The sequence below is a fragment of the Halichoerus grypus genome, chromosome 6, assembly GCF_964656455.1.
Source record: "Halichoerus grypus chromosome 6, mHalGry1.hap1.1, whole genome shotgun sequence".
NCBI lineage: Eukaryota > Metazoa > Chordata > Mammalia > Carnivora > Phocidae > Halichoerus > Halichoerus grypus.
In genome coordinates this window covers 140,804,311-140,829,362 of record NC_135717.1, presented here as the reverse complement: position 1 = coordinate 140,829,362, position 25,052 = coordinate 140,804,311, and the positions used below count along the sequence as shown (strand labels likewise).

General features: G+C 38.8%; 1 protein-coding gene across 2 annotated transcripts in view; it reads left to right on the top strand.

Moving 5' to 3' along the window:
- The first annotated feature begins 2,289 nt into the window (after positions 1 to 2,289).
- Positions 2,290 to 25,052, top strand: part of PAWR (pro-apoptotic WT1 regulator) — a 105,329-nt gene continuing 82,566 nt past the window's right edge. Inside the window, exons 1-2 of one of the 2 annotated variants that reach the window (XM_078076349.1) lie at positions 2,290 to 2,856; positions 3,371 to 4,047. In XM_078076349.1, coding sequence (XP_077932475.1) covers positions 3,520 to 4,047 — 528 coding nt within the window. In that variant the 5' untranslated portion in view covers positions 2,290 to 2,856; positions 3,371 to 3,519. Of the gene's footprint in view, positions 4,048 to 25,052 lie in introns of both variants that reach the window. The other variant, XM_036098848.2, reaches the window with a different exon arrangement.

Here is a 25,052-nt window from a genome sequence, read left to right as displayed (position 1 = left end):
CCTGTTAATTATTTCAACACGTACAAATCGGCTATTTCACATCATAGCTAATCCACTGCCTCGAAAACATGAAGTAAGACTTAACATTTAGAGTGAGTTTCATTCAGATATATTACAATGAATCTCTTTGTTAGCATCATCATATTTCCCTTTATTATTTAAGGGCAAGTGTATCACCAAAATTAGTTATTTTAGGGCTAGCTCAGTTCTCAACCGGGGAAGATTTTTCCCTCCAGGGAACATTTGGCAAAGTCACAACTGGGGGTTGGGGGCAACTACTGATATCTAGTGGCTACAAGCCAAGGATGCTGCTAAGCATCCTACAATGGACAGGACAAACCCCCAAGAATTACCAAGTCCCCAATGTCAACAGTGCCATGGTTGAGAAACAATGCTCTGAGTCTTTGAGGATTATTTCATCAGAATGCTAAACATAAAGATTGATGATACGCATTTTGTAATTTAGGACTGACTCAGCTAAATATCTTAGTGCAGTGCTGGAAGCAGTCTGGCTGTGAAATACATCTTTGGAAATGAGAATGGTAAGGCAAAGACAAAAGGTATAATAAATGATAACAATAATAATACACAGTGCTTTGTACCTCAATAATCTCTTTCATCCATAGTTCCTAGGGCATTTATAGACTAATAATAACTACTCTGGTTCTCATATACTACCTTTTATCCAAGGATCTCAGGCACCTTCACAACACTCTCACAATGTAGGAAGTATCATTATCCCCATTTATATGTAAGTAAACAGAGGCCCCAAAGTTAAGCAACTTGCCCAAAGCCACGGGAGTCAGTAGTAGCCAATTCCTGAGTCAGAGCCTATGAATACGAAGAGAACTAGTCCAAAAGTGCAGTGATAAATTTCTGTGGTGTAAGCGTTATTCTAGTTCATTCTGTCTATAATTTTCAAATTAATATTGTATATTCAGTACCTTTACTGTTTTGCCTGCCTTCTCTCCCTCCACACCCCTCCCCAACTTCTTAGAGACCAAAAACTGTTTGATATCCTATTAATAAAAGGATATTTACTGAGTGTCTTCCTTGAACCAAGCACACAGTGTCGATTCTTATGATAGCTTAAAAATATATGCTGTTATTGCTGATTTGATAGTAAAGAAAGCTGAGTTTCAGAGAATTTAAACACCCCGGAGATCTCTCAGCTACTTATGAACTTGTATTCAGGCACACTGTATCCTCTTTCCGCTGTATCCTGCAGCCCGTCCAGGAGAAAATCCTTTGGTAAGTTACAAAGCATTAATGTGAATCTATTTAATGCCCAACCCTCCTACTACCCCCTTAAAACTCAGAAAACAAAACACTCTAGTGAGTCTGTAATTGAGGAATTTCAGGTGGCACGCCCAGGATGGTACCAGCTAGGCTCAGCCTTTGAAACCAGTTCCCAAGGAAGGCCTTTAATTTTCTAAGGATTTTTGCAGAGCTCCCTCCCTGCTACCCACACGTTCACCCCAACAGCCAGACCCAAGACGGGAACTGTGTGACTTTCCCTCTGAGAAACAAATAGCATGTGAATCACTTTCTCCCAATCTCATTCTTGTGGCAGGCACACACTGACTGCTCACCCACCATGTGCCACCTGGGCAAAACAGGAATACTAAGTAGGTAGAAAGATTTATGTTAGGTAAGAGTGTGACTCAGGGCTCGCCTACTTTTTTTCTTTTTTTACAAAGTGGTGACCTGGCAATTGTAGCCTGTGACCATGATGTGCCCTGGCACCACTTGTAATACAGTGAGGTCTGTCTCTTCAGGTGCATGATGGTGGCAGTTCACCCAGCCCTGATCCAGAAATGTTAGATGACTTGCATCTGAGGATAAGATATACCCTATGACACGTTTAAGGATAGAAAAAGAGAGTCAATCACCGCCCCAGGTCGCATCAAATCAGCATGAACACAGCTTTGGTGTCTTGGTAAGGAGCTTTACTGCTAAATTCACTCTGTAAAGAAGAGGTGTAGAGACAGGGTTAAAAGGACAATTACAAATAGGATTGGGATGCCAATGCAATACACTGTCAAAATGAGTTTTTAGTTTTCTCTTGCAAGCCTAAAATAGTAGTAAACCCTTGATAGTTCACTGATAATTTAAGCCCCTCCTTCTTTCAGCCCACCCTTTCACCCAGAACCCACAGGCTTTTCTCAGGGGTCTGGGTTTGTTTCGGTTTTTTTTTCTTCAACTCTTCTGTCTGCCAGCCTAGTACATCTGAAAAGGGGGCAGCGACCAGGAAAAGTGACGCGCGAGTGTTTTCCCATCCTGGCCAGTCAGGCCTGAATCATCACAACTTCATTGCATTTTCCCCCTCGGCCAGCAGCATTCGAGATTTTCCCTCGAAGAGTATGTCTTGTACTTAGAAGGAAGAGTGGTGGGAGACAGAGAGGCGGAGAACAGGAGCGGGGTGAAGGGCGTGGAGGGCTGCCCCGCTCGGAGTCAGAGTTGCCGCGGGGCCCGCCGCTGTGGGGCCCGCCGCTGTGGGGGCCGCGAGCCCAGGAACGTGCGGCGGGACTGGCGGGCGCGGGGCGGGCTGCAGCGGCAGGCTGGACCAGGCGGCGCGCACCTGAGCGCCGGGGGCGGGGCGTCGGCGGGCACGACCCCCCCGCCCCCCAAGGCGCGCCGCGCCCCTCGCGCGGCGTCTCGGCCCTTTCCGCCCGCGCTTCGGCGCCGCTCGGCTCCCCTCCCGCCCCTCGCTCCCTCCCTCTTTCCCTCCCTCCTGGCCCGGCGGAGCCTTGAGCTCCGGCCGCGAGTTTGCTGCAGCTCCTTTCGCGCCGCCGCGTGGGTTCACCTGGGCGCCGACTCCCAGACCCGCGCCTGGCCCTCCAAAACACCTCTCAGGTAAGGGGCTGCTCCGGCCGCCCGCGCTCGACCCGCGCACCCGTCCTCCGGACGCGGCTGGACAGCTGGTGTCTGTACGCGTCCCGCCTCTTCAGTGAGCCGCCTAGGGGCTTCGCGCCTCACCCAGGAATGAAGGTGTTGGTGGCGGGGACCTTGGGCCGACGGGGGCCGGAGCGAGGGGCAGGAGATGCGACGGGCCGACAGGTGGCGGGGTCTGGCCCTGGTCCCCCGACCGCCGCAGGCGCAGACCCCGGTGGGGATGGGGCGGGCGGGCCGGGGGGTGGGGACAAGCCCTTTTCTCCTCCCCTCGAGGGGCGGCGATCGTGCAGGCCCGCCGTGTAGGTGCGACAGAGAAACTTTGCAGGGTGGGGACTCGGCAGCCACTTGCCAGCGGGGCCTGGTCAGCACGTTCTGCGGGGGCGGGGGGCTCCGAGGCGGGCGGCGGGGCAGACCCTCCGGCCGGGCGAGGACCTTAACGCTTCCCTTCCCCGCCCCCTTTTGTGTTTCGCCTCAGAGCCGCCGGCCGCCGGGGGAGCCCGGGCCGCCCCCGCGCTCCGGGGGTCGTTCCCTCACATCCTCCCGGCCTCGGGAAGGCAGAGGCGGCGGCGGCCGGAGCCGGGCGGGGCGGCCCGAGGTGAGAGCCCGGCCGGTCCCGCTGGGAATATGGCGACCGGTGGCTACCGGACCAGCAGCGGCAGCAGCGGCAGCACCACAGACTTCCTGGAGGAGTGGAAGGCGAAGCGCGAGAAGATGCGCGCCAAACAGAACCCCCCGGGCCCGGCCGCCCCGAGCGGGGGCGGCAGCGACGCGACCGGGAGGCCCCCAGCGGGGGCTCTGGGCACCTCGGCCGCCGCCGCGGCCAACGAGCTCAACAACAACCTCCCGGGCGGCGCGGCCGCACCTGCCGCCCCCGGCTCTGGGGGCGTGAACTGCGCGGTGGGCCCCGCGGCGCTGCCCCGGCCCGCCCCCGGCCCCCGGCGGCCCGAAGACGAGCCGCCCCCCACGGCCACCGCCGCGGTCTCCGCCTCGGGGGCACCGCCGGCCCGGGGCGACGAGGAGGAGCGCGACGGCGCCCCGGAGAAGGGCAAGAGCTCGGGCCCCAGTGCCAGGAAAGGCAAGGGGCAAATCGAGAAGAGAAAGCTGCGGGAGAAGCGTCGCTCCACCGGCGTGGTCAACATCCCCACGGCAGAGGTGAGCGGGCGGGGGCCGCGGCGGGAGCTCCCCCGGTCCCCGGGCGGCGGAGTTTCCCCACGCTAGCCAGTACTTATCCTTTCGCCGAGTTAGGCAGGCGCAGAGGGTGATGGAGTTTTACTCTGAACAAATGCTTCCTGGGAAGTTCCCCAAACCCAAAGTAGGACACGTGCTTTTCAGGCTTCCTGGCTGAGGTCTCAGATTCAGGATCCTTCTTTATAGGACAACTGGTGGCTCCAAAACTTGCCCACCTAGGGTTGTTTGTTTTTGCTTAATCGGTTAGAAAAATTGATTAATGGTGATGACGACAAAGTTTAGTTTCCCACGTGTCTATCTGAAGTTACCAGATTGTTGATCTCTTTTCTCTTGACAGTGTTTAATAGCACCTGTAAAGAAACGTGGCCTTAGCACTATGCACCACAGTTTTATTTTTCAGTGTACCCAAGATGAGTATGTCTAAATAAGTATATCACTTTCATCTAGAAACCAGCTTTTGGGAACAGCGCTCCCCAACACACACACACACACACACACACACACACACACACTCTATTCTGAATGATATTAGGACAATAGGAACGTTGTAGTAATCCACAATTCTTTTTGTTAAGACGATCTTTACTTGTATTTAAGTATTTGGCTCTGTATATTTTGGAAAACAGTTGTGGTAGGATTTTTGTTTTTGCTTTGTATTTTTGAGAGGTCTCAACATTCCTGCAGGCAGCAGCATCTTCCTATTAGAGTGAGTGGTGAAAATTTTTACTTAATGTGTAACCGCACCTATCTTTACCCTCAAAAAAAAAAAAAAATCCTAAACAATTTTGGTTACGTTAATAGAAGCGCACTGGTTTTGGGAAGTGATTACACAACCTTGTTTCACCCAAAGTAGTTGTATCTTTTTCTCATTGGCTCTTTAGGTTTTATTTTTTTATTTTTTAAATTTTTTTACTTGTGGCTTTCTAATTTATTCAACTTTGATAACCAGTAAATACTTAATAAGAATATACTATAATTGTGGTTCAAGTAAAAGCATTCACAGTAAGCTAGGGTGTATGTCAAACATACCCCACTTTTTAAGTGTTAATATGTTTTCCATACCTGGAAAATTACGGTTTGTCTTTGAAGGATATATTTTTATATGCATGTTGCAGACAGATTTTTATCAGCCAGCAAAACTGTCCTCTATGGTTTGCTACTTGCACAAAAGATCTGTTATTCATTAAATTGCTTTAAAAGGAATTCATGAGAGTGGTAATCAAATTTCTAGGTTTTTTTTTTTTTTTTTTAATATGAAGATTAAGGGGAAACTAAAGACAAGGCTTTGGAAAAGCTACATTCCTCAACTTTATTTTTAAAAGTAGCTGATGGTCCAAATAAAAGAATTAGTCATTTTCAATCTTTTCCTCATTGTTCATCTGACAGGGGTCTTATTTTGGGAAATATCTTGGCAGATGTTAAACTTCATTTTTTGTCTGGCTGCTTGTGCTAGAATTGTTACTTCTCAAGTACCTTTTTTGTTTTTGTTTTTAACAAGGGTAATGTTTACTGGGGGGAATAAGTGTGGTGTATCTTACGAGGTCCTAAGAAACATCCTTTGTTAATACTCCTGCTTTGGGTTAGAGAACATAGTGCTGAGAATGTAGATGACTCCCCACTACAATTGAGTCTAATACTCTGGAATGTTTTTCGTTTGGGTGTTGGCAAGTCCTAAATTTAATCTTCCTTAAAAACAAACAACCCAGGGTACCATTTTTTTGTCTGTGGAATTTGAACCTTTTTTATTGAATAGGGAATTGAGGACTGCTTTCTTTTTGTGGTAACTATGGCTCTATCTGTTGCTGTAGGACGCAACAAAACATGGTAATGTTTTACCGCAGTATCTAATTAGCAGGCATACTTCTTGAGGGCCTCCTCCTCATATTTTCATAAAAACAACTTAAGTCGTTCAGATTATTTTAATAGTGGTAAATATATGACACAAAACTTTAAAGGTGGGCCGTCTTTATATCTTTAGGTTGTTGTACGTTGTTTTTTTAGAATTGTGTGCCATTCATTTCTCTTAGTAGTTTCGGCATTGAGAATATCAGTTGCCGTGGAGTTTCTTGTGTAATGTAACTTAGTACTCCTGGTTTAAGAAGTCATGTGATATTTTACAGAATTTTCAGGTTTGCAAATATCATAAAAACAGAAAATCACCAATCTGTCAATATTCAAGAGTGGACTTGTATTATTATTTAATGTTGAGAAAGCATCTTATTTTCAGGCAATATTCTCAACCAAGTTTATATTAGAAGAGTAGCATGACACATCACTGTGACTTTCATTAACTTATTTTACTAATTACAGAGTATTATAAAATTGTTGTAAAGAGATACCTGACAACAGCTAAAGATACCACAAACAACCAGAAGATAGTTTTAGTGAAGAAACAAGTCAAAAACTAAAAGTGGTAGATGGGGATGTGAAGCTGGAGCGGGGGGGGGATACTGCTTCTGATAACCGTAAGAAAAAGTGCAAATATTCAGTTGTCGTGAGTGAGACAAACTTTAGTTCTCATTTACTGAGGTAAAGATTAAAAAAAAAAATTTTTTTTCTAAATTCTTATATTTTTTTGGGCAGTAGCCCAAATTGGATAATTTGGATGTCATATACCTTCTGCCAATAATTTTGGTATATGTTTATTAGATCTGTCAGATGTTTATTACATGTCTGTGTTCAAGGCACTATTGTAAGTGCTGTGGAAAAAACAAGGAGTAAGGCAGTGTATATTCTTAGGGAGCAGAACTGTAATCCAGGAGGAAGGATAAGGCATAATTATATGAAAAAATTTAAGTACTGAGTTAACAATTGAAAAGCTATCTTAACACCGCAAATTGTTTATTAGAAATATTTTGTGTTTAGGGGCGTCTGACTGACTCAGTTGGTGGAGCGTGGAACCCTTAATCTCGGGGTTGTAAGTTCAAGCCCCACGTTGGGTGTGGAGATTACTTTAAAAATCTTAAAAAACATATATATATATTTTGTGTTTAGAGGAAAGAGATGATTGGGCTGTGAGAAGCTAGTGAGGATGAGGGTCTTGAGCTGAGACTTACATTTCTGTAGCTATATACTTATACATATATTCACACATACATGTATATATACCTGTTTGTATAATATTTTAAATACCAGAGTGCAGTGTTTCTTAATTGTGGTAGCTAATTAAAATCATGTGAGGATCTTAAAAAAGTGCTTTCGATGGAGAATACTTCCCCTCTCCCTCCCTGACCCCCTTTTGATTTAATGGGCCTGGGATGGATCCCAGGCATTAATATTTTGGTAAACTTCGCTTGTGATTCTACTGTGAGTCAGGGTTAAGAAATACTGGGCTGCAGTCTGGGGATACAGAAATGAATAGGACACAGGCTTGTCCACAGGGCCTCTCAAGTAATATACAGTGTTAAGTACAGCCTATTTCCTGAGTGGGGGATAGTTGAGGAAGGAGTCCTAGGCAGTATCACTCCTGTTTTCATAGTGCTTATGAAGTTACTGCCATTTAATAGGTTTGCAGAAGAGTTAACAGATCTGATTACCCTAGAAAGTATAATAATTCAATAGGTCAAGGTCAAATGGCACTGAAGTTTTGATTTAAATATAAAGTTAACATATGTCGAAACTTACTATTTTCATAGTGGTTGGCTAGAGTGCTTTATGTGTTGTTTTAATTAATGCTCACAGCAATCCCATGTGGTAGTTATAGTTTCTCTTTTTATCCTCATTTCCAGAAGAGAAAATGGAAGCTTGGAGAATTTAAATGACTCAGGATCACATGGAAAGTGAATAAGTGGTAGAGCAATATTTTAAATGTTTTTGTGGGGTTTTTTGTGTGTATGTGCATCTTGGGAAAAGTGTTTTTAAGAATTAACCTACTCTGGAGGCACCTGGCTGGCTCCGTTGGTAGATTGTGCAATTCTTAATCTTGGGGTCATGAATTCAAGCCCTATATTAAGTGTGAAGCCTACTTAAAATAAAATTTAAAAAAAATTAAAAAATTAAAAAAAGAATTAACCTACTTTGCATTATTTAGCTTATTTCCCTATAACTGTTTTTTTCTATAACTTTTTGTTAGAGGTTATCTTAATTTAAACATCTGAATGGGGAAAACAGTAAAAGGAACTGAATAGAAATTAGAGTCAAATTTGTAGGCTCAGAGATTGCTTCTGACTCTCTAATTTATAGTTTGCTTGGCAGAATTTGAACACCAGGCCACCCGCAAAATCTGTTTTTGGCTAGAAGTCAGAAAATGTGAATCTTTGTTTTTATTTAAGTGATACGTTGTTTTCCTGTCAAGATGGGGCTAAACACCTACCCTGTAGTTTGAAGGAGCATATGATATATAGAAAGCACTTTTAAGTGAGCACGATTTTAAGTCATAATTATTCAGCATATTTATTGAACATTATGTAGGACAAATTCTACTTAGTAAACCATGTAAATCCAGGTAGATTAAGAAATTCCTTTCAGTATGCCCAGTAGGTTCCAGACTGTCTACCTTTCTATGTGATGAGTCAGAAGAGGAACTAATAGTGACTCAGGGTTGGGGAAAATTGAACTTGTGAATAGGGTAGATATAGCATAAACAAGCAAGCCCAACTTTCCTAAATGTTTGAACACATTGGTAAAGTAAAGTAAAATTTTAATATTACCAGGATTTATAATGAGTGGTCTAAGCTGAGATGCCTTTTTCTGTAAAAATAATTATGTAATTAAAGTAGATGACATTTATGGTGTGCTTATTAAGTGCTAGGCACTGTTCTAAGCACTTCACCTGTATTGGTGCATTTAATTCTCACCACAACCCTATGGGAAGATGGGGGAGAGCAAGTAAGTTACTTACTTGCCTCAGGTCACATATGTGGTATGAAGTAGAGTAGAGATAAAGCCTTTGAAGCCTGGTGCTTAATAACCAGCCATCTTACTATATTTCAGTGTATTACATACTATATACCTAGTTAAGAAAGACAAAGACTATTTTAGTAGTAAACTAGAAGATGCTAACATGTGACTAAAGAATTTGAAAATAGCCCTATAATAAAAGGCAGATTAAGTGGAACTTTATTAGAAAAACTTGAGAGGAAATAAAAAATAGTGACATTAAAATTCTTATTTAAAATCACTATCAAGGGGCACCTGTGTGGCTGAGTCAGTTAAACGTCTGCCTTGGGCTCAGGTCATGATCCATGTCCCTCTCCCTGCTTGTGCTGTTGCTGTCTCTCTCAAATGAATAAATAAAAAAATCTTAAAAAAAATAAAATAAAATCACTATCAAGCTAGTGGCTTTATTTATGCTCTTTATTATTTCTACATTGGTTTTTAGCACCTGTAATAGAGGCCAGAAAATAATTATGCTGTTTAATAGAAAGGCTAAAATATGTCTTAGAAGTTTAAAATGATTGGCAAATACTAGAGTTTGAAATTTTCTGAGTGCTTTTTTCTTTTTAAAAAGTGAGCTATAGGGACACCTGGGTGGCTCAGTTGCTAGGCGTCTGCCTTCGGCTCAGGTCATGATCCTGGGGTCCTGGGATCGAGCCCCACATCGGGCTCGCTGCTCCGCGGGAAGCCTGCTTCTCCCTCACCCACTCCCCCTGCTTGTGTTCCCTCTCTCGCTGTGTCTTTCTCTGTCAAATAAATAAATGAAATCTTTAAAAAAATAAATAAAAAGTGAGATATAATTCATAGATCATAAAATTAATCCTTGAAATTATTCAGTTCAGTGGTTTTTAGTGTATTCACAAAGTTGTACTCTAAGTGCTTTTATATTTTCATCTTAATTTTTCATTATGTTTTTAGAACCTGTGGTACCTAAGTTTTAGTTACCACCCTATAAAATGCAGCAGTATTCAAATAATTCAGTATCAGCTTTTCCTGCATCTCACAGAAAATGAAATTATGGTAGAATTTTCTCGGTTTTATGTTTCTTCAAATACTTACTACCATTTGTTCGTATAGGAGTTTAGTATAAGAGGTATTATTTTAAATAAATGTAAAATTTTTTAAAAATTAAAATTTTACATATCTTTCAAGGAGATCTGCAAAGCTCTACTATCTAAACATTTGGGAACTTAGATTCAAAATAAAAATAGAGTTTTAAACCACGTAAAGTCTTAGTCATGTTACTTAAATCAGTGTCTTAAAAGATGCGGCTTGGGGATGTAGAGATGGGGACCACCTGTACCAGTATCACCTGCGTTGTTTATTTGAAGTGGAGATTCCTGGAATCCACCTCAGTCTGGGGAGAGAGAGGGGTTACTGAGACTGCGGTCTTAACATGTTCCTGAGTGATTCTTGTACACCCTGAAGTTTGGGAGGAACTGACTTAAATGCCCTGTAATGGTTTATTGATCTGTCAAATGAAATTGATACTGATTATCTTAACAGGATTATTACATGATCAAATAAAATAATGTCGGTGTAAATGTTCCAAAAATGATAAAATGATAAATTATAGTTACTGTGTGGTTATATTGATAACTGGTTGTTGATGTCTAGTGGAAATTTCTTATTGGGATGTTGAAAATTCTTTTTTTTCCTTCTAATTAAAAACTTAAACATTTTAACAAAGACAACTTGAACTACTTGGAAATTGAAAGCACCTTGAACATTTATGTAATGTACAGTTAGTGCAAAATGTTGCATCTGCCTTGCTTGTCTTGAATTTGTTAGAAGCCTAGACTACAGGAAAAAAAAAAACTCTACCTTAATGTGTAATTTGAACTTTCATTCATTTTTCATTTTTACATATCTTTAAGGGAAAGTGTATAATTATGTTTGAAACTGTATTTAATAATTTGTGGTTCAAACTCTTAAAACAGGTTTTGTCCATCTTATCACAAAATATTCCCAACTGCATGATTTCTTCTCTTGTTCACTCTCACATATTAAATCTATAGGCATTTTTAGCTGGCCAATTGATTCTTAAAATATCTGGTTATTGTTGAGGGAACTTTCAGTTTAAATCTAGGCATTTGTGTTTATAGCTATATACCTACTGTATAGAATCAAGCCTTAGCCATCTATCATATTCTCCTTGGGTTATTTAAAAATATACTAGGCACTATGTCTGAATGAAATTGTAAGAACATTTAGTTTCTAAAAGCAGCAAAATTATATATCTCAAAAGGTAGAAACTGATCCAATGAGTTCAAAACCTAGCATGTGAAAATTGGATAATAAATATTTATTCTGTGATAGTCTTTAGAAAATTCCTTCACCAAATTCTATGGGTCACAGGGTAGTTTTCAATAATAGTTTCATTTGTTTTATATGGTTGAATTTTTTTTAAACAGTGTTGTATTCTGACGGTGTTTTGTTAGGGTTTTGCTGAAATGAATAGAAAGGAGAGAATTTATGTTACAGATTACATTTCTGTGATAGCTTAAATTTTGTTTGCAGTTTCTTTATATAAACTCTGGGCGACTAGCTGAATAAGAAATAAAAATAATACAGTTTGAAATACAGGATGAAAACGTGTTTTATAATAAAATTAACTTTAAAAGATACTATTTAATATTAAGCTTATGGGCATAAAAGTGAAATTTGCAAGTTATACAAAGTATACTTTGTATACAAAGTATTACTTTCTGTTGCTTTTGGAATTTCTTGAAGAATATTTTTAGTAGTACTTCAAAAAAATGGAAATCTTAGTTTGAAGAACAATATTAACTTTCAGAAGATGGTACTTGAGGAGTAAAAAGTAAGATTATATTAACTGCAGTAGTCAAAGAAGTTACTTTGGGTTTGAAATTCTTGGCGAGACTTTTTGATAGCCTGTAGTGCAAGCAAAAGTTGATCCACACTAAACTTAACGTAATCTTAATTTTTTTCTGCTGGTAAAAGTAATGTGTTAAAAAAAAAAAAAAAAGAATGTGTTCATTGTAGTTCCTTTGTAGAAATACAGGAAAAGATAGAGAAACATCACCTGTTATTTTAATTCATATAAATACTTGTTTCTGATCCTTTTTCTCTATATCTACATAAAAAATGGAACCACACTATACAGATTTTATGTGCATTTAGTAGTCATCATGAGTATTTTTATGATGGTGTTCTTCAAAAATAAGGATGGATTTTAAAAAAAATTAGTTTCAGGTGTGCAATGTAGGGATTTCTTTTCTTCGTGGTAAAATACTAATAATAAAATTTTAACCACTTTTGAGTGTACATTCAGTGGTATTAAATGTATTCATATTATTATACAGTCATTATCACTATCCATCCCATTACTCTTATCATCTTGTAAAACTGAAACTCTGTATCTATTAAACAATAACTCCCCATTCTACCTACCTAGTCCCTGACAACTACCATTATGCTTTCTGTCTTTAGGGATGGATATGTTTGTGTTACTTGATATTAAAATACTTGAGCATTACTTCATTGGTGAAGGACTCTACTACTTCTTTGTCCTATTATGTAGCTGATTGGCAGATAAGTTGTCTTAAGATAAACATACATATTCTTTTCTTTTCGTGCATTGGGTTTCCTGAAGCATTCTTCAAGACAAGTGTTTGGGTCTTTCAAAGTACCTCATAGATACTAGGACCTTCAGATAATTGTGAGGGATGCCCAATTATTTTTTTAAGATTTACTTATTTATTTGAGAGAGAGAGAGGGCAGAGGGAGGGGGAAAGAAAGAATCCTCAAGTGAACTCCGAGCTGAGCATGGAGCCCAACACGGGGCTCAATCCCAGGACCCTGAGATCACCACCTGAGCTGAAATCAAGAGTCGGGACGTTTGACTAAGCCACCCAGGTGCCCCATGCTTATTTTTTTTTTTTTTAACCTTCTCTGTAGCCTTTGATTTCAGTGGGAAATTGGTGATTAGAGCTGCAATAATTACAAGTATGTGTAAGTTATAATTCAACGTAAAAGTTCCTAATCATACATGCAAAATCACACAATGAAAACTACAGGGCATAAGGAAAAATGGAGTTTAAGGGTATAATACTCAGAAATTTTGTCAGTGACATGTAAAAAGATAGAAACATAATAAAGACTAGCACAATTTTACACATGTTAAATGGTTACACACATAAATACTACAACAGATATGACACTTGACCTTGAAAAAAACCTGAGTTTTCTTATAGAAGTGGGTGTCAAAAGGGTGGCAATTTGTGAAGTGTTGGAAGAAGGGTTATCTGAATTGGACTGAAACTGTAACACCAGATGTGGATGGGTTCCAACATGAGGACTGAGCTGGCAGATGTTTGAGATGTATGCATTCTATGTCATTTTGTGTGACTGGGTTGCATTTTCTGTGCTTACCTAGTGTTTCAGTTGCGCGTAAGCAGATGCGAAATTTGTATTATGTTCAACTTGCTCCCTAATATATCAGTTGCATTGGAACAAATCCAGTTTTCTAAACAAATATTATAGTGTATATGTATGTACTCCTACATATACATTATTTATACATTTATGTGCATATCCACATTCATCTATCCAAAATATGTGAAACAGTGGCTTGAGAAGATCAGTTCAAGTAATGAGATGGAGAAAGGGCTAGGGAGCAGATGTGACTAGATATAAGAATACTCATTTAAGAGTATACTAATACTGAAAAGGAAAGAAATGGATGAATTAAGAGGTATTTCATTGGTATTAGAAAATTACATAACAATGTTTGAGCTGGAAAATTCCTCCTCAACATTCCTACCTCTAGCTGAGGGTAGCACACACCTACCCTCCCGTCCCCGCAGGGCTACCTGTACCCTGATTCCTATCTAAGTCTTGCTTATTGTTTTCCTTCTTTCTTAAATACTTGGCCTTTCCCTCTTGGTTCATCTTCTTGCCATGAAGAAATGTTCCCTTAATTCTGCTTCACTTTCAACTTAATTGTTCAACTTGCAGGCATTGTTTTCACCTAACTCCCATTTCATTGTTCGTTTCCTGCTACCTAATTGCAGTTGGTCTCTACAAGGTTGCTTGTGACCTGTTAGATTCTTTTTTACTTGGTTTACTCAGAGACATTTGAGTGCCTGCTGTACCCCAAGCTCAGTGCTAGATGATACAAAGATGAATTACATACTCACCAATCTTTAAGGAACTTCCAGTTTTCTCTCAGAGAAAAAGATAATGTTTTAGTTCAGGCTGCCATAACAGAATACCATGGACTGGGTGTCTAACAAACAACAGAAATTCATTCTCACAGTTCTGGAGGCTGCAAAGTCCAAGGCAGCAGCAGAATTGGTGTCTGGTGAGAGCCCGCTTCCTGGTTCACTCTGTCCTCACATGGTGGAAGGGGTGAGAGAGAGATCTGGGATCTCTTTTATCAGGGCACTAATCCCATTCGTGAGGGGCCCCATCCTTATGACCTAATCTCCTCCCAAGGGACCCCCTTCTAATACTGTAATATTGGGGGTTAGGATCTCAACATAGGAATTTTGGGGAGAAACAAATACTCAGTTCATAACAGATAAATGGAATTTGGTATAATGAGAACTATGATAGAGAAAAGAACAGAGTACTGAACTAGGTCAGAAAAGGGAGCCATCAGTTACATGAGGGAGTCAAAGAGGGCTTTACATAAGGTAAAGTAGTATTGAGCCCTGTGCCTTGACTGATAGGAAGGATTTCCCAAACGGAGAGGGGAGACTCGGGAACATTCTCTGTAGAGGAAATAGCATTTGTGAAGGCACAAAGCCAGGAAATAATAGCATTCTATTACAAATATATCTCCTGTGTGCCCAGTACTGTGCTGCGGGATTTCCTTGTGTTAGTTCTAATCTTCACATTAATTCACAAGGTAGATTTTTTAAATATATTCCTCATTTTACAAGATGCCTCAAAGAAGTTGTGACTTGCCCAAGGCCGTACTGACAGAATTTGGATCTGACTCCAGATTTGTTTGGGTGCCAGTGCATGCACATTGGTTATCATTGTTGGAAAGAGGGAGGGATATGTTCTAACAGAGGAAACTTTGATGTGCGGAGAATTCCTGGTGGGGAGTGAGTGGAGAATGGCTGAAGAGGAATAATATGGACCAATTGTGATGGATCTGAATGTCATGCCAAGGAATTCAGACTTTATTCTGCTCTTCTCTATTAGTATTGTTGGCTGGGTATTTCCTTCTGTCCATACCTGTATATCCAGTAACCCTGACAGCTTCTGGAGTGGAAAACTTTTGCCTGCCTAATTTGAAGTCACTAAGAGGATCTTCTTGTTTGGAGACAGGTATCTGTTCAAGAATAATAAACAATACAAAACCATGTAAAACTTATATTGCATATAATAGAATAAATAAATCCAGATTTCTGTGTGGGTTAAAAAGAGATGAGAGGATAGCCTCTAAACAAAGTTGTGCCCAAGTAATTCTTTTTATTACAAAAATAATTCTGTACTGTAGGTAGATTTGGGAATGACATTTTTAATGGAGTAAGATGAAGAGGAGATGGGGGCTCTGATGGTACTAAATTGCCAGATTCTGTACCGAGTGTTATCATGAAGAAGTTTATAGTTTAATATTGTCCCTGGGTTTAGACGTGACCCTGTGCTTGATATAAAAGGTGGTGTTGATCTTGCAACATAGATGCTTGGGATACAGGTGCTAAAGGGTGAGCATTGCCTTTGAATCTTTTCTCACATATTATTTGTTCAACTTCCACACATGCTCCCCGCCCTCCCCCTTCATCCCTTCTGCCCTCTATTATCTTAGAGGAAGTCAAGTGCTTCTCCAAACCATGTTTTAGGAATAGTGTTGGTTTATTTTTGGTGATGCAAAGGTAATGCCTGCTTATTTGTAGAAAATCAGAAATAAAATTAGCAGAAACGGGATTGTGCAAAGATAAGCTATAGATTACTATATCAGTTTGACGTGTTTTTCCATTTTTAAACATGGCCAATAATAATAATATTATTTCCTTTTAAACTTTTTGAAAGAGATGTTAATTGCCGCATATTTTTTGTTTCATAAACATAATTTCATAAACATAAAGTGGAAATTATGTTTATCCAATGGTAACTATTACTTTATAGTTTTGGCATATAATTCTTAAGTATATTTTTAGGCATACACATAAAAAATAGATATATCCAGAAATTTAATCATTCTACAAATACTATTAAATCTTTTTGTTTTCAATATCTCATGAATATCTTTTTATGCCAGCAAATATATACCTGTGTTGTTGGTTTGTTTTTTTTTTTAGTTTATTTATATTTTTTAGTAATCTCTACACCCAGTGTGGGGCTTGAACTCACAACCCCAAGATCAAGAATCACATGTTCTGATTGAGCCACCCAGGTTCCCCACTGTGTTGTTGTTGTTGTTAGTCTTAATGGCTATAGAATATTTCATAATTTGGGTGTTCTGATAAAGCTACAGTACATTGACTGCAGTCTTAGTACATGTTTTATTTTATTTATTTCATTTTTCAGTCTCAGTACATATTACATGTTAGACACTGAAGTAGGCCTTTTGGCCATTTGAGTTGCCATACCTGTTTTGTTACCAGCACTCAGGATTTGAATGAACTGTAGTTCATCATTTGTTCTTGAGCAATTTATAATCTAATTTGGAGAAATAAGATTATGTAATATCATTTTGAAACATTAAAAAGAAATGTATACTAAAGTGTTAAATGTTATACCATGCTGTTAGTACAGAGAAGTGAGAGATCCCTAGACAACTGAATGGTCCAGGAAATTTCATGGAGGGAGTGTGAGATTTGAGCTGATCTTGAAGGACTAGAGAGTTAGCAATCTGATTGGAATAAAGGGTTTATATTAGGAAATAATAATAGAGAAATTAGGGAGTGGAATTATGAAGGATCTTAAAAAATGGGCTGAAAATTTTAGGCTTGATGTGTCAGTCTATAGGAAAACCTTGAGCAGGATATGTTTATATTGGTGACACCAGGATTTTAACAGGATCTGCTGGGCAGCGGTGTGTAGAATAGGTTGGAGGAAGGGGAGAACATAAGTAAGATGAATTGGGAGGTTGTCATACACGAGGGGGGAGACATTATATGTGAAACCATTAGAACATTGTAGTAGAATATAGTTCATTAACATTCTCAATTTTACGTTTTGTTTAATTGACTGTTACTATCTTCAGTTGGAGTGCTTAATGGAAAAAATACTATAAAATCTCAATTTTCAAACCCATAGTAGAGATATACAGGTATTATCATTAGTAGTTTGGTTTGATGTATCTTTTTGTTGTTGTTGTTAAAGATTTTATTTATTTAGAGAGAGCATGAGTTGGGGGAGGGCCAAAGGGGGGAGGGAGAGAGAATCTCAAGCAGACTCTGTGCCAAGCATGGAGCCTGATGTGCAGCCTGATCCCATGACCCTGAGATCATGACCCAAGCCTAAACCAAGAGTCAGATGATCAACTGACTGAGCCACCCAGGCACCCCTATTGTTACTTTAAAAGCTCTACTCTTAGATCGTCTGAACCACTTATATTAGTTTATAGTAACATGTTGGAGCAGTTTTATGTTTATAGAGAAATTGAGTAGAAAGTAGAGAATCCCCATATTTGCCCTCAAACCCCAGTTTCCCTATTAACAGTCTTGGCATTGGTGTGGTGGTATATTTGTTACAACTGATGAACCAGTATTAACTAAAGTTGATAGTTGACATTAGATTTCACTGCACACTTCTTTTCGGGTTTTGTTATTGTATAATGTCATGTATCTACCATTACAGTATCATAGGGAATAGTTTCACTGCCCTAAAAATCCTCTATGCTGTACCTGTTCATACTTCCTTCCCTCCCTGGCAACTACTGATCTTTTTACTGTCTCTGTAGTATTGCCTTTTCCAAAATATCGTGTAGTTGGAATCCTACCATGTAAAGCTTTTTTAGAGTGGCTACTTTTCATTTTAGCAACATGCATTTAAGGTTCTAACATTTCATTTTTTTGATCATATAATAATTATTTTACTTAACTTAATCACCTGAGTTACCCAGATGACCTGGGGTGAATTTTAGAAAAATCAGATCTACCCTCAAATGACAAACATTTGTTAGCATTAAGTAGTTATAGCACAAACAAGGTGATGAATTAATGTTTATCAAATGAACAGTTGTTCAGAAAATATGCCAAAGCTGTAATGGAAATTCCAAAAGAAGAGCACCAAAAATACTTTGGTTAATGATGATATTTTCATTAAATGTGTACCGCTTCATAAGGTATATATAAAGCTTTGAGAAGATACTAATGCTTAGTTGATCATGTCAGTTAGAATATGTTTGTTTATGTTAAAATATTAATCATAACCACTTTTTGGTCCACATTTGTAGTTTTTACGTGGTTTTCCTCTAAATATCTTTTTTTTTTTTAAAAGATTTATTTATTTTAGAGAGAGAGAACATGGACGTGTGAATGGGGGGGAAGAGGGAGAGAATCTTCAAGCAGACTCCCCACTGAGTGTGGATCCTTTGGCGGAGCTCAATCTCAGGACTCCATGAGATCATGACCTGAGCCTGCACCAAGAGTCATGGCTTAACTGGCTGAGCCATCCAGGCGCCCCTCCTCTAAGTATCTAATCAAGTGTTTTCACAAGGAATCAAATCCATCTTTGACTTTTCAAAGATCCTTAGAAAGGGATGTTCATTTTTATTGATTCAGTGAGATGGGTAGGATAAACATTTAGAGTTTAAGTGCTTTCTTTCTGCCTGGCTTCATTTCTAGATGGCAGTAGATTTGAATTCAGAGAAGCTACTTCCACCTTCAGGACACAGAACGTAAGTCCTGTGTTTCTAGCATATTGATTAAAACCTTTCCTGTGTCAATGAAATTTATCCACATCATTCTCACAGAGAAGGGATTCAATTTTGAGATTGGTGAAATAGGGATGCCTGGGTGGCTCAGTGGGTTAAGTGTCTGCCTTTGTCTCAGGTCATGGTCCCAGGGTCCTGGGATCGAGCCCCACATGGGGCTGGCTCCCTGCTCAGTGGGGAGCCTGCTTCTCCCTCTTCCTCTGCCTGCTGCTCCCCCTGCTTGTGCTCTCTGTCAAATAAATAAAATCTTAAAAAAAAAAAAGATTGGTGGAATATTTTAGATGATAAATTGATTAGAGAAAAGAGACTTCAGTTACATTTCTCAACACTTCACTTTGCTGATTTCAAGTTTAAAAGCGCAAACACAGGGGTGGCTGGGTAGGTCAGTTGGTTGAGCATCTGACTCTTGGGCTCAGGTCATGATCTTAGGGTCCTGAGTTGGGGCTCTGCCCTCAGCGGGGAGTTGGTTTGGGATTCCCTGCATCTCCCTCTTCCTCTGCCTCTGCCCCTCCCCCTGCTTGCTCTTGCATGCTCAAGTGCTCTCTCTGTCTCTAAAATAAACAAATCTTTAAAAGCGTGAACACAGGGGCGCCTGGGTGGCTCACTCGTTAAGCGTCTGCCTTCGGCTCAGGTCATGGTCCCAGGGACCTGGGATCGAGCCCCGCATTGGGCTCCCTGCTCAGCTGGAAGCCTGCTTCTCCCTCTCCCACTCCCCCTGCTTGTGTTCCCTCTCTCACTGTGTCTCTGTCAAATAAATAAAATCTTAAAAAAAAAAAAAGCGTGAACAGAAAGCAACTTTAGGCAATAGCTGGTTTGGAGTGAATATTTGGATGTAATGATTTCTTTTTTCAACTTATTTTTGCTTGAGAGTTTACTTATTTTAGTATTGTCAATACTTAGCTCATTGCTTGCTATGTATAAGTAAGAATGTTTATTAAGAATGTAACGCAGATGTCTTGATTGATAAGTGATTTCATATATAAATTGTGTTTTCTCCTGGATTCCTCCTCTAACATCATAAAATCTTGAGGTAGACTTAAAATTTGGAGTTCAACCTATGATAGACATTTTTATTGTGAACTACGGTTTTTAGTATGGTTATTCATTCCAGTGAATATTTGAACATAAATACTAGAAAATAACTGCCAAAAATTTTGTTTGGGCATAAGAAAGAATCGGTCATAGTAATTTTCTGTTATCTTGATATTTTGCAGATTATTCCCTTTGCAACATTTGCATCTCAGGAAACCTCATTTTTTTTTTTTAATGTAAAATGGAATTTTTCAGAATGAAACTGAATAAGCGATTTTTTCTTTTAGCAAAGCTTAATTTAGTTTGTTTACTTATTTATTTATTTTTAAAGTAAGCTATGTACTCAACGTGGGGCTTGAATTCACAATCCTGAGATCAAGAGGATGCTTTGAGAATCTTATGGACCGAGCCAGCCAGGCACTCTGAATAAGTTATTTTCAGTGTTTTTGAAACCAGTTGATTTTTCTATGAAGAATTTTCATTCTTACTAACTGGAATTTTTTGTTCAAGAAAAGCATTTATAATAATAACACATAAGATGCGTATTTTAATGTTAAGATGTTACACCCATTTAATTTAATTTTGGTTCCAGGAACAGATTTGATATCTTTTTTTTAATAGACTTTATATTGTATTTAAAAAATTTTAAGATTATAAATTTATTTATTAGAGAGGGAGAAAGAGAGAGCATGAGCAGGGCAGAGATAGAGGGACAAGCCGACTCCTGGCTGAGCCGGGAGCCTGGCATGGGGCTCGATCCCAGGACTCTTAACCAAATGAGCTTAACCAACTTAATCAACTGAGCTTAACTAACTGAGCCACCTAGGCACCCCTAGACTTTATATTTTAGAGCAGTTTTATGTTGATAGCAAAATTGAACAGAAGATACAGAGGTATCCATTGTATCTTCTGCCCCCACCTGTGCATAGGCTCCCCCATTATCAGCATCCCCTACCAGAGTGGTATATTTGTTAGAACTGATGAATCTGCACTGACACATCATTATCACCAAGTCTGTATTTTATATTATGGTTCATTCTTGGTGTTGTACATTCTTTGAGTTTGGACAAATGTATAATGGTATGTATCCATTGTAGTAGTATCATACAGAGTAGTTTTACTCCCTTAAGAATCCTTTGTGTTCCATTTATTCAGCCCTCCCCTCAACCCCAGGCAATCACAGATCTTTTTACTATCTCCATAGCTTTGTCTTTACCAGAATGTCATAGAGTAGGAATCATACAGTATGTAGTCTTTTCATACAGGTTTCTTTCACTTAGTAATATGCATTTAAGCTTCCTCCATCTTTTCATAGCTCTTTTTAGTGTTGAATAATATTCCATGGAGGTACCATAGTTTATCCATTCACCTACTAAAGAAGATTGCTTCCAACTTGTGGCAGTTGTAATTAAAGCTGTTATAAACACCCATGTGCAGGTTTTGTGTGGACATAATTCCCCGTTTCAGTTTCTTTTCTTTTAAATTTTCAGTTTCTTTAGGTAAATACCAAGGAGCGTGATTAATGGATTGCATGGTAAGAGTATGTTTAGTTTTATTTATTTATTTATCTATTTTAATTTTTTTTTTATTTCTTAGTTACTTAAGTTCTATGGATCTGATGACTATTTCCCAAACCAATAATCAGAATGTAAGACCTGATGACAAGATAGGAAATTTGAAATGTAGATGATCTTGGATAAATGGACATGGTCCTACTTGAGTATATGGCTTACCCTTTCCTTCCATGCAGGGAAAGTTTGAGGCCTTTGTGATTCATAAGTTTGTCATGCAGATTACTTTTAAAAAACAAGTAATATCATGTACAAGAAACTCTGACTTTAAGATTATTGATTTTATATCCTTAATCTTTACATAGTTTCCAGTTGGTGGGGTATCCTATAGATAACTGAAGGCAGTAACTTTTAGGGCTTGCCTTGCAACAACTCTAGGACTGAAGACTTTCAAATCAAAATGTGAAGACTAATCAATCTTTGATGTGTCTGTAATAGAAAAAGACAGGAGTGAAATTATTAAAATGCACTCATTGAATACTACATCAGAAACTAATCATGTACTTTATGTTGGCTAATTGAATTTAAATTAAAAAAAATGCACTCATTCCAGGGGTGCCTGGGTGACTCAGTCAGTTGAGTGTTTGACTCTTGATTTTGGCTTGGGTGGTGGTCTCGGCATCATGGGATTGAGCCCCATGTCCGGCTCCACACTCAGCGGGGAGCCTGCTTGGGATTCTCTCTCCCCCTCTCCCTCTGGCCCCCCTCCCACTCCCCCATGCTCGCTCACTTTCTCTCTCTCTCACTCTCTCTCAAATAAATAAATCTTTAAAAAACAATGTACTCATTCCTTCCTTTCCCTGGCTCTGTTTGGAACTTTCCCATTTCTGGGTTATAATGGACAGTATGCGCCTGTGTGTAAGCATGCTGGTATTTGTTCTCTTGGGAAGAGACTATTTCCTTCTAGTGTGAAGTCCCCAACTTGTCCTAATTTCTCTCTTTATATTTGTCCTCGCTCAGTTTTTTTTTGTTTGTTTATTTTTATTTTTGTTTTGTTTTAATAATATTGGAGGTGAAGAGTTCAGAAGTAGGATGCTGGATAACGAAAGACAAACTGCTTGGGGCTGCTTCGTGAAGCTGAAACAACACATTATCAGGCAGCTTAATGGGAGCAAACACTGGTTATAGTTCTCTTTGGTGTCAGAGTGAGTGAATGAACTTACTTATGGAAATACATTTTCTCCTAACTTGAAACATTAAAAAGCAACAACAACTTATAGAAAAACCAAAAGAACAAAGGTAAACAAAATAGTATAATGAACCCTGTGTACAACCATAACTATCTGGGTTCAATAATTTTATTTTCCCCCAGTCCTCATTATTTTGAGACATCCTTGAATCCTGTCATTTCATTTGTAAATAGTATAGGTTTATAAAAGAGACTCTTTTAATGATAACCACTATATTATTATTACAATATAATTACATTTAAATAATAATTTTTAATATCAAATATCCATTGTTCATATTTGTGTGATTGTCTCATATATGTTTTTTATATTTTGCCTAAATAAGGTTTATACACTGCAGTTGATTGCTATGTCTCTTATGTGTCTTTTAATCTTTACATTCTCTCTCCCTCTTTTATTCTTTGGCAGTTTATTGAATAAAGCTGATTGTTCTATAGTGTTTACTGTAGTCTGGATTTTGCTGAATGCATCCCCATGGTGGTGTTTATTGTAAACCTCTGCACCCTTTATTTCCTGTAAATTGGTAGATTTTATTTAAACTAGAAGCTGATCAGATTCATGTTCACGTGTGGGGTGTTTTTTGTTTTTTTTTTTTCTTTTTTGGTGGGGCAAGAATACTTCATAGGTGGTATTTGGTACTTATGTCAGGAGGAATAAATTGTTTGGTCATCTCTCTTTTAATGATGTTAGCAGTTACTAATGAATTGTTTTTTTAGTCCCACGACCCCTTTATATTCCTAAAAATTATTAAGGATCCTAAAGAGTTTGTTTATGTGTAAATACCGTTATATCTATTGGTGTTTATTTTAATAGAAAATAAAACAAATTTTAGAAATAATCATTTATTTATTTAAAAATAACAATAACTGCATGTTTATATGAAGAACATTTTTGTGAAAACTATTTTCCAGAACATAAACTTAGTGAGAAGAGTGGCATTGTTTTACATTTTTGTAAATCTCTTTATTATCTGGCTTAAAAAAAGACTGCTGGATTCTCATATCTACTTTATCATTTAGTTTTTTGTGATATCTATATCATGTAGCTTCTGAAAACTTCATGTACGCTAATGAGAGCATGAGGGGGGGAAAACGCAAGTAACATTTTAGTATTGTAAATCGTTTTGACTTTACAGATTCTCTGAAAGGGTTTTAGGGACCCATGGGGTGTCCATACCATGCTTTGGGGACTCCTGGTCTGGATCCATTTTATTAGGGGTTGCAAAATGGTGATAATCTAATTCTGTCATACCCTTATAATTTATTAGCTAGGAGCACCTAGCCGCCTGGGTGGCTCAGATGGTTAAGCAGCAGACTCTTGGTTTTGGCTCAGGTCGTGATCTCAGGGTCCTGGGATGAGCCCTGCATCTGTTCTGTGCTCAGCTGGGAGTCTGCTACAGATTCTCTCTTCTCCCTCTGCCTTCCCCTACTTGTGTGCGCATGTGCTTTCTCTCTGTCAAATAAATAAATCTTTTAAAAAAATGTATTAGCTGGAGTATTTTATAAAGAGAACTTTTATCAACTATTTAGTTACCCTGAGATATGGTTTGTACAGATAAGGTGGGTTAAATTATCAGTTCTTCTCTTTAGGGAGATAGAAGCTTTACTGCATTTGTTTTACCATGTGAGAAAGAGAAAGAGGACCACAAAACCCCCTTTGTACTAATTGAAACTACTTTCAGTTAGACTCCTACAAGGGAAAGGAAGCCCTCTACTAATCCATTTGAGTTGCCTTCTTAAATTATTAAGATGCAGTTTGTATCTTACAGGTTGCTTATTTTAGTAGTATATCAAATAATATAATCTCTAAGAAACTGAGGAGTTTAAAAAGGATTGGAAACTTCCAAGTTATCTGATGCTTTTACCTATTGCTTCCTTATAGAAATGTTGTAAAGATTAACAAGATAATGTCTGTGAAGAGTTTAAAGCTCTTGGGTATTGTGAGATATATTATTGTTAACTCCATAGAAGGAAAAATAAAGGCTCTGTTATGGGATGTTAGGTTTTACTACAGTTTGATTTTAGAAAACTGAACTGTGTAATCCACTTCCAGAATTGCTTCCAAAATTTGAGCACTCTTGAAGCAAGATTGGGAGTTGTAAGCTGTCATAAATGATAAAGCCCAGAGACTAAAACTTGGAATGGAATGGAGTCTGGAGAGAGGAGATGTGTGTCAGAGTAGTGTAAGCAATAGATTAATTAGTCATAATAAAATTTCACAAATGAAAGAGGGAGGTCATCTTAATTCCTTACTTATGTATACTTGAGATGAAACGTGGAATCAATTTTCTTATACTTAACAATTTTTATTTTAATTGACTTTTGGAATTTTTACAATACAATAGAAATATGTTGAGACAAGTTTATTGAGCCAACTATCTGTAGATCTTAAAATATTTGGCAGTTTAAATTGTTATTTAATGTGGGTTAGAAGTGAGAAGGA